The 10582-nt window shown below is 45.0% G+C and overlaps 1 protein-coding gene across 1 annotated transcript in view; it reads left to right on the forward strand.

Moving 5' to 3' along the window:
* Nucleotides 1-8532, forward strand: part of ablim1b (actin binding LIM protein 1b) — a 67021-nt gene extending 58489 nt beyond the window's left edge. The window contains 10 exon segments of the mRNA XM_062525739.1: nt 140-175; nt 588-717; nt 1069-1161; nt 1397-1411; nt 4597-4743; nt 5711-5802; nt 6491-6608; nt 7230-7294; nt 7930-7990; nt 8525-8532. Of these exon segments, the coding sequence (XP_062381723.1) occupies nt 140-175; nt 588-717; nt 1069-1161; nt 1397-1411; nt 4597-4743; nt 5711-5802; nt 6491-6608; nt 7230-7294; nt 7930-7990; nt 8525-8532 (765 nt within the window).
* The last annotated feature ends 2050 nt before the right edge of the window (nt 8533-10582 follow it).

Raw genomic sequence — 10582 nt, forward strand, 5'->3', positions numbered from 1 at the left:
CGTCCTGCGTCTCAGAACTCTTTTGCCAAGTCATCCTCCTCTCCATCGCCTATAGCTTCTCCTCCGCTAACGCTTTGGTGTAGTCATGTTTGGTCCTGTAGGGTTTGACGGCGTCTGTATTTCCCTGTTTTTGTTGCAGTCTCCCAGGACGTTGTCTCCCACCCCCTCTGCCGAGGTTAGAAACCTGCTTTGTAGCACACCATGTCTTTTTTTACCTGGGCCGCGTTTCCCAGATTCGTTTAGAAGCTCTTAAGTGCTAAGAACTTCTTTGGAGCGTTCTTAGAACGTTCTTACCACTTAAGAGCTTCTAAACGAATCTGGGAAACCCGGCCCTTGTCTATTAAAACTGCCCTCCCAGTGTACAACCATTAGTGCAAACAGCAGTACCCCTACAGCTATGATTATCCAAAACTATTCTATGTATGTATGCAATTGCTTTCAATATGTAGTTCACGGTCACAGTGCTGCACAGTGTTAATTTGCTTGTGTTTGGGTAAAAAGCCGTGTTTCAGTTGACATTTGCATCGGCACACTGATTTACAGTACGTGACTGACAAGTGATTGGATGTTCGGTTTGTCTGTCACAGGGTTGCTATGATATGAGGGAACGTATCATGCAGCGATCGACCAGTCAGGGCTCTATCGGGTCGCCAGTGTATAACCGGCACAGCTACACGCCCACCGTGTCGCGCTCGCCCCAGCACTTCCACAGACCAGGTGAGTTTGTGCCCTTTGAGCAGGTCGGGTCAAAGCTTGCCGCTTTGCCGACTGGGCAGCCACATCAAAGACCAAGGATGGCCATATCTCCGTCTCTGTTTTTGTCCCCTGTTACTTTCTCCTGGCCTGACCCCCTCAGTAGACCCTCTCTGTGGAGCTGTCCACCTCTTTTTTCTGCCCATGTGATGCGTTTTTACCCTTCTGTTCATGCTCTGTCCTTGCCTCCTTGTGTCTGTTCTTCCTATTCCTCCTCCTTTTTTCCTGTTCTTCCCTCTCTTTCTCTCCCTCTCTTTCTGTGTTCCTCTCCTCTCTCTCTCTTCCCCCTGCTCTCTTCGTCCGAGCTGCTGGCAGGAATGCTGAAACTCTGTTCTTCTTTGCGCTCCGGTCCCAATGACACCCGCCCCACTTCCCCTTTTCGACATCACTTCCTCCCCCATAACAAAGGTAAGGGACCCCAGCCCACCCCACCCCTCCCTCCCTCCCCATGCTTATGAAAAACCTCCCCCAGATGAGCCTTTCCGTAAAACAATCACCCTGTGATCATGTAAGACAAAGTTTCTGCAGAAGCTATTGCCTCTTACAAAATGGCCACCTTGTGTTAATAAATGTAACTCAACTTTGTACGTTCACTTGATGCTATTCTTTTGATGCGCACCTTCTCCCCTCTCTCCTCTTACAGAATCTTTCTGCATAGGTATGTCTTGGCTTCATGGCTGTCACACTTCCTTTCTCTCTCTTTCTCTCTTTCTCTCTTTCTCTCTCTCTCTCTCTCACTCTCGCTCTCTCTCTCTGTGTGTGTATTGGGATTGCTTCTGGTTGCCCGTTGCAGTGCCAAGGCATGCTGAAAGCCTGGATCAGAACACATATGTGTGTGTGTGTGTGTGTATGTGTTCGTTTGTGTGTGTGTGCGTGTGTGTGTCTCTCTTTTTCGCTGTACCCCATCTGTCCTGTGTGTATCTTTGTTCATTTCTCTCCACAACTGTATGCCAACCGTATGTGTGTGTGTCTATCGGGCTCTAACATTTCTGGAATGCGTTCAGCATGTTGTTGTCTCTTGTGTGGGTAACTCCACTTCTGGAATGACAATTAACAACAGCCCCTCGACAAATTCAGTCCTACGTGATAATTTGTGAGTGTACCCGTTTGGACAGCTGTAGTGGAATGCATTTGGTGTTAATGTAATCTGCATGACACTTTCCTGTACATGTCCCCCCACCAGAACGACCACCAAATTGCACATATATACATGCGTCCACCAAAACACCGCCACACGTTGTCTCACGTCACGTCACACGTCCTGTCACCCATGACCCCGCCCCCTCTCAGCGTCTCCTGTCTTCCCACTCCTCCGTCTGCCGGAGGGCCAGGCTTTCCCATCTGTCCATCCTCCCCTCCTTCCGTTTCCAGCCCTCTTCTGTTTGTCCATCTCTCTTCTTCTTTTGAGCGGCTTTTTTAACCAGGATTTATTCCAGCATTCTTCTCTCTTCTTTCTTTCCTTTGTCTGCCTTTCCTCTTCTCTTGACTTTCTTGCTCCCTTCCTCCCTCTTTCCTCTACTGCTCTGTCTTTTCCTTCTTTCTTTCTTTCTTTCTTCCTTTCTCCCTCCTCTTCTTTTTTGGAGGCACTGAGCCGTCCAGCGGCCGGAGTTCCCCCCTCTCCTCTCGTCCGGCCACTCCGACACACCCATTGACCCCCAAACATTTCCACATCCCAGGTAGGAGCTGAAGTTGGAGTGGGCCCCTCATCTCCAGTTCTCTCTGTTCTCTTTTTCTCCTCTCTGTCTCCTCTCTTTTCCTCTTCTTGCTGTCTTTCTTTTCTCATTGTCTTTCTCTTTTATCTCTGTTTTCCATTTTCCCGCCCCCTCCGTCATTTCTATCTATTTCATTATTTACTTTCTTTATGATTGGGGAAGAGGGTTCATTTGGGATTCTTCTCCCTACCCCCATTCGACTAAGCACACTTTGACAAGTATGGTCGCCATTACAGCCATGCATTCCAAGGTATTTCTGTCCTTCTTGAGTTCTCTCTCCATGTGGTTTTATTCTGGACCTAATCGTCATCTCGACCCATGTGTGTGTGTGTGTTTTTTTTTTTTTTTTTAAAGTTCTGGCCCAGTTCACCTCTGGCTGCCCAGTCCATCTCTCCCACCATCCATCAGCACACCCAGCTCTTGCTCTAGCTCCACTGAGGGACCTTGTGTGTTTTTTTTTTCTTTCTCGTTGATTTCTAGAACAAGGAATGAACATGTACAGGAAGCCTCCAATCTACAAACAGCATGGTATGCCTGCCCCCAGACTCTTACCCTGTGTGGTGTGACCCTTTCGCATCATACTACTGTTCCGGTCTCTAACCTCTCTGCTGCTGCTTTTGGATGGGCACGTCTGGTGCTATGGATACTTCATTTGCACTCAAAAGTAACACATTTGGATTTCAGATACAGACTTTAGTAACTAAAGTAACTACACACTACTTGTTGGTGTTGGTGTGTGCAGTATGCCTTTTGAGTCATTTATTCGTGCAAATGAGATGTCCATAATGCAGACTGTGCCCAAATATACCCTGTCCCATTTTATCAGTAAGTGCAGATTCCTCCTTTGTGACAAACTCTGTATACTACTAGTGATAAAAGCACCTCCTCACAACTTTAGAGGTAACAATGAATTGGTACCAATGAATGAATGAATCCTCCTCAGTAGCAGATCGTACTGCTGTATGCAGTACATAGTATCTTTAGCCAAGTTGTTTTATTTTGAAAGTGTTCGAGTTGCATCTAAAGGTACTAAACTTTGCATTTTCTATACTAATTTGTTAATTAAAGCAACTAATGAGTACTTGTCAGTAACAATTGGTGCAATTGACAATTTTAATGTGTTTGTATGTCTACTTCTGTGTATGGGGAGGTTGGGCTCATTGACCATTGTGTGGTTAATTTTGTTTGTGTGTTTTTGGTCATGTTTCTGTTGCTCCATCCTACCCATTAACCTTGTGGTTGTGACTCATGCTCCATGGTCATCGTTTGCTCGTGTGTAAGTACATGTTTGAAGTCATTCTGCGCTAACACAACAACTCTGAGCTTGTTCTGCACTTTTGATTGCTGTCTGCCTCTAAAACACTTAAAAGAAACCTCAAACTAAATGGCTAAAATCTACGAATGCCTTACCAACCGCCTCTTTGCATGTTTTGAACTCTAAACATGACTCGATCACTAACCAGGAATAAATCTTCTCAACAACCTAGAATATACTATTTGATAGCTCTAATAGTATGTCCATATTTATAACATAGCATAATTTATGCCTACCGATTCAACCACTTTCAAATACTTTCCAATACTTTCTCTAAAGCTTTATAATCCGACTTTCATCAAGTGGCATATGGCTTTTTTATGTTCCTCACTGCAAAAGCTGTATCTTTGTATCAACACTTCAGTTAAAGCAACCGATATTACTGCTTTCTCTATCTTCTGTTCAAATTCTTTTCAATAACACCACTACAACCAGTTTGCCATAACTCTAATATGAATGAAAACAACAACTTCTCCTCAACAACCTTTACACTACCTTACCTTCGGTAGTGTATCTTCCTATGCCTTTGTATAGTGCGGTGGTGGCCAATAAAGTGCAAACGTCCTTGACATTCCTAGTCTGCTGTGCCCCTTTTAACAGATAGCCATAAGAGCTAATAGGCCAGGCTTAATTTATGCAGTTAATCTTTACAAATTGCCTTCGCAATCAATCATGCCGCTCCAGATTTAATGGAGCATCTGGAATGTCAGGCGTTGCATTCGTGATTGGCCAGTTCTGCCTTACCGCCTATCGCCGTTCGGGCTCTTGTCAGCCAATCACTGACTCCCAAGTTGCCCCCTCAAAACACCAATCCAGATCCAGCTGCCATGGCAGCCCAAAGCAAGTCCTCCGAAGACATCATCAAATCGGCCAAGTTCCCCGCTGCCCATGCCCCGCGGGCCAACGAAACGCCAAAGATTGAGACTGACTACTGGCCCTGCCCTCCCTCCCTGGCCGCCCTAGGTAGGCCCCCTCCCACTGCTTCCCCAGAACAGCTGGCAGAGCCAACGGCAGGCCAGAGCAATCGCTCACTGATACCACTCAGCCGACGCGTGGACTCAAATTACTGTAGTGATAGTCTGGTGTAAATGTAGAGATGCCAGATCTAGTGGTAGTCATCCTTTAGTGGTAGTTGTCGTTTGTGTTCAGATTGTAGTAGAAGTAGTGAGGTTTGTTGGTTGACATACAGTAGACGCCAGAGATGTAAAATCTGGCTTCAGAGAGTAAAAGTCCTGCCATGTATTCGTGGGTTTCATCAGGTCCCTTTCCTCAGGTGGGTTAATCAAGGACCATGCAGTCTGCATTGATAATCTTGGTGCTTGATTGTATACACCTGTGGAAAGGGACCTGATGAAACCCATGATTTAGTTCTGCCTGTGCACTTAACTCAGGTGATTTCACTAATTAGTTGATCTACCTTTCTGAAGAGTTGTGCTAATTAGAATCAGCTGATTAAGTGAATGGTTGGAACAAAAATGTAGCAGGATTTTTACACATCTGGTAGACACGGTAGGGTGCATGATGCTGTAGACTGTAGAGGCTTTAGGGTAAATGCAATATGTGGTGAAATCATGTAATATGAACTGGAACAAAGACAATAATCTTATAATCTTTTAATATGAATATGAAAATACATCAGATGTAGTTATGTATCTATAATAGATGATGGAGAGTTGCAGCTAAATAAATTCAATTAATGGGTTACAGTATATTTTCTGGATAGAAATGGAAGTGACTTCAAACTGATTATCATGTCACCTCATCAATCTGTCGTTTCCGTCATTGTTTTTTATTGTCTAATATGTGATGTTTATGTGGACATTCGGATTGATGTTTTCCACCGTGGAGCTCTTGTTGCCTAGGCCTAGGCTAATGAGTAATGAGTTTGAGTGTGAGTTTGAGTGACAGTTTCTCACCGATCCCGTGGCAGGATCAGGATCAGATGGGCGGAGTCGTTCACGAGACGACGAAGAGGAGGAGATGCTGAAACGCAGACAGATTCAGGAAGAGCATCTCAGCAAGGTCCGAGATAAGCAGTTACAGTACTCTCTCCTGCACCCACCCACAATCTCACACACACACACACACACACACACACACATACAGACAGACATGCTGAAAACACATTCTCCTGCTGCACAGCCAATAACACAACACATGTAGATGTAAACTAAACCAGCTTCACAGACAAAACAGACTGTTACCTGGACGACAGGGAAATTAACCCAAACAAAGCGGTAGCAGCTAAACGCAGACACACATGAGACAGTTATCATTAACCCACGAGACACCAGATGTCAAACTAATTACTCCTCATCAGGCAACCTCAAGGGTGTGACTGTGTAACAACAGAAGCTCCCACTGGGTGAAGAGATTTTACTTGCTGCTTTTACCTTGTCTGAACTCCTAGGAGGATTTAGCTTCCTGTTCTGTGTAGAAATGATTTATATTAACTGTCAAAGCTGTGTATTTTTGCTGTGTATTTTTCAGTAAATGTTTTCTTTTTGTAACTCTTCTGGTTTCAAAACACTGGATAAGAATGACCGAAAATTTAATGTGAATTTATTACACTGTATCAATCAGGTTATACAGTACAGTAAAAGTAGGTCTAGCTCTGTTTAAGTAGGTCTTATCAAAATAGACAGTGGACTGAATAATATAATTGGATGCTGGCTGAACTATGCTGTTTGTGCTTTTTTCTCCATGGCAGATCCAGTCTGGCCTGGGCAAGCTCATCCTGAAGGAGGAGATGGAGCGGGAGCTGAACAGGGAGAGATACAGCTACACCACCCCTCGCTACAACCAGCAGTTCTCCAACTGCACCGCAGGTAGAGCAACCTACTGTAATGCTGCGCATGCATGGGTGGGTGAGGGTTGGTGGTTGATGGTGGATGATCTCCACTTGTGACTCCTACAACAAAAAGTTTCCATGAATTAAAAGATGCTTAGCCAGTAGTACATTGCTTAACTAGAAAAGTACTCAGAGAGCGCAGACCTCCGCCAAGTGAAAACATAACCGTCAAAATCTATCCATAACTTGAGCTTTGAACTTTGAACTTTCTTGCTAACAAACAGACAAACAGACAAACAAACCCCGTAAACTCCTTGGCGGAGGTTATTAAGCCTTAATTAAGATAATAAGAATGGTTTCCATGGATGCCGATATGCAGCACAGTGCCAGGGTTTTCCTGACTCCATAGTCCATGGAGGGCACTGTGGTACAGAGTAGATACATTCTAAGTGTACTGAGGTTAGGGGGAATGCCCAAGTTTTGAACTGATTAGCCACCCTATGTTACTTACTAACAGTCCTCAAATGGATATCAGTTGAGGTTCAATTCTTGTGAACAGCAAACAACAACAACAACGACCGAAACTCATTATGCATGTCAGAGACATCTGTACTATTTGTGTGTCTGGTGAAGTTAGAACTGCTTTGTCCCTCTGCAGATCCATGCTCGCCAACCACCAAGACCTCGTCACTGCCTGGGTACGGACGAAACGGCATGCACCGGGTAGGAGATTGTGATTGTGTGTGTGTATGTGTGTTTGTGTGTGTGTGTGTGTGTGTGTGTGTGTGTGTGTGTGTGTGTGTGAGAGAGAGAGAGAGAGAGAGAGACTAATACATTGATTTCTTCCTTCTTCCATCAGGGCCATTAGGTTAGGTCCTCATCAGGGAAAGCCTGCTGTTCTGTTTGTGCTGTTCTTTGTCACAGTCATTGGCTTTCTGTGGTGTGGTGTGTGTGTGTGTGTGTGTGTGTGTGTGTGTGTGTGTGTGTGTGTGTGTGTGTGTGTGTGTGTGTGTGTGTGTGTGTGTGTGTGTGTGTGTGTGTGTGTGTGTGTGTGTGTGTGTGTGTGTGTGTGTGTGTGTGTGTGTGTGTGTGTGTGTGTGTGTGTGTGTGTGTGTGTGTGTGCGTGCGTGCGTGCGTGCGTGCGTGCGTGCGTGCGTGCGTGCGTGCGTGCGTGCGTGCGTGCGTGCGTGCGTGCGTGCGTGCGTGCGTGCGTGCGTGCGTGCGTGCGTGCGTGCGTGCGTGCGTGCGTGCGTGCGTGCGTGCGTGCGTGCGTGCGTGCGTGCGTGCGTGCGTGCGTGCGCGTGCGTGCGCGTGTGTGTGTGTCACTGACTTGTGTTTCACTTGCATTCCTCCTCCAGCCGCAGTCTACAGAGCTCACTCAGTACAACAGCTATGGGGACGTCTGCGGAGGCGTGAGAGGTGGGCACTCCTCTCTGAATCACTGACTCAGTGGTGTTATACGTTTATTTTACTACATATATATATTGAAAAAAAAAAAAAAAAAAAAAATTAACTTACAGGGAAGCTACACCGGGCCCGTAACTGAAGTGTTCTGTTCGCAGAACGTAAAATCTTAGACTGGTCTATTTTTTTTTTTTTTTCAGACATATGTGCAGCTATCACATCTGTTGTGGCTACTTCCATTTATTATAGTGGAAGGTTATTGTTGTTGCGGCAGACGCAAAGTGAACGGAGCGCTTGAGTTACACGCCTGGTGTAGCTTCCTGTTTGAAGTCTGGTGGGGAAAACGAGTACTGTTTCTCACACTGTCATGCACGTGTTTATCCGCACCAGAGGTACAGCTTTAACGACATACAGTATAATTCATGATCTCCTTTGGTTTTCCCTCCCTCTCTCTCTCTCCCTCTCTCTCTCCATCTCTCTCTCTCTCCCTCTCTCTCTCTCTCCAGATTTTAAGGTATGTGGCGTCCTTTTCCCCCTTTCTTCCCCCAGCCATGTAGAGCATGTCCGCTGTAGTGGCCCCCATGCGTCTCGCTACCCATGAGCAGTGCAATGGAGCAACGTGCCCCCCACCACACCACCACCCCACCACCCCCATCTACTGTGCTTGGTTGCTGGGCAGATAGTTACCCCTATCAGCAGGTCCTGGATCAGAAGGGTGTCAACTCCTGTATCGGTGATTGGAGTATAGAGCATTTCCACAGAAAATGTATTATTTTGTCATGTCCATAACGCCAATAAAATGTGACGGTACGGTAATTAATGTTATAATTCACATCATACAACTACCAAGGCATTTCATTGGCGTTGTGGACGTGACAAAAGGTCAATTTTCAGTGGAATTGGCCTATCAGAAAAGGGTGAAAAGCTGGGTCCAGGTCGTAGCACGTATGGGTAACCTCTGGCCACAGTAGCCCGCGCTTGTGTCCTAGTTGGAATGACGTGGGGACTACGGGAGAGCGCATAGTCCAGGGGGGTGTGGTATGTGAAAAAGAAACAAAAAACCACAACACAACAACAAAACACGGTTAGAAATGACAGGGTGACGGAAATGATATTCACATGACTTCACAATGCCTTCCCATGAAATGACAATGCCTTCCCATGACGATTCCACATCAGGGTTTTAGAGAGGGAATAATACGCTATAACTCAGAACTTCATCCATCATAGCACATGCCATATACCGGCTCTGTATTCAGTAGTTATGGACATTATTCAAAGCACAAGCTAAGACCTTAAATCTACATGGACGGTGTTGAGACATTTTATGCTTGCAGATGTCTCATTCTCACAGAGAGTAGGGCTCATAAAGTCCTTATTTATCATGAGTCCGCGTCGCGAGGACAGATAGCATTTATCACACGGAGGCCAGGCCGTCCCAGACACACATATTAACTCATTCCTCAGCACGCAAGAATCCACTGTGACAGGAGAGGTTCTTTATTTTCTTTAGTTCCATTTTCTTTTTCTCACAAAAGCCTCCGTGGAGTTTTTTTTTTGTTTCCTCCTCCACAAGAATGTTTTTTTTATTATTATTTCTTATCCACAGCGTTTTTTTGCTTTGATTTTCCACCATGTGTCTTTGTTCTATTCTGTAGCCGATCCCTGACGGCCAAGCTTCCAACAGACTGGACAGGGGAGTGTCTATGCCTAATATGTTGGAACCAAAAGCAAGTACTTCTCACTCCCTCCACCGTTTTATTAACTTCAGATTCTCTCTTTTTTTCAGTTTCCCACCCTTTGCTTTTTTGTTCTTTCTTTCCTTTCTTCTTTTTCTTCATTTCCCTTTGTTCTTGAGGATATATTGTGCTCCGCCTTTAAAGTTGAGAGAAAGGGATTCTTTAATTGATAGATGACTCAGATACCTGGCAGTGGAACAGCATACACATACAGTAACAACAGTCCACCCATTTGTCAAGCATGCAGTGTTTTGGAAGTTTTACAGTGACATAATCTGCCTTCAAGGGTTCAGTAGGTGCAGACCAATACAAAAACTAAACCATTATGAGAGCAAACTAAACAAAGAAAGCAAACTACTATTCGTCCTCTCTATTCTTTGCACTCTCCATTCTCCTCTGTGGAACAGACCAAATATGGAACACAAACACCAATATGGAACACAAACACCAATATGGACACAAACACCAATAGTCCAGTAGACACTTACTGTAGTGTCCAGCAGGAAGTGACCTTTTCAACTGTGCCACCAACTTTTGTGGTCATGTTCATGTTCCTCTGTGCACCACCTCTTGCACACAGTCTCTGAGCTGATACCCAATATAGACCATAGCAGCATTGTGACATACATATGTATAAATAAATATGTAATATAAATAAATATGGTTTAGTTATATTTATAAATAAATATGTATACAGCACACCGTATTGTGCATCTGTTTTTAGGGTAACACTTACATACACATACAAGCACATACAGTACTGTACACACCACACACATTCTCTCAGACGCACACTCATACACACGATTTGCTCGCTTGGTGTCACCACACACCCCCCTTTACTGTCCCTTTCTCTGTCCCCGCAGAG

This window comes from Sardina pilchardus, chromosome 22, assembly GCF_963854185.1.
Source record: "Sardina pilchardus chromosome 22, fSarPil1.1, whole genome shotgun sequence".
NCBI lineage: Eukaryota > Metazoa > Chordata > Actinopteri > Clupeiformes > Clupeidae > Sardina > Sardina pilchardus.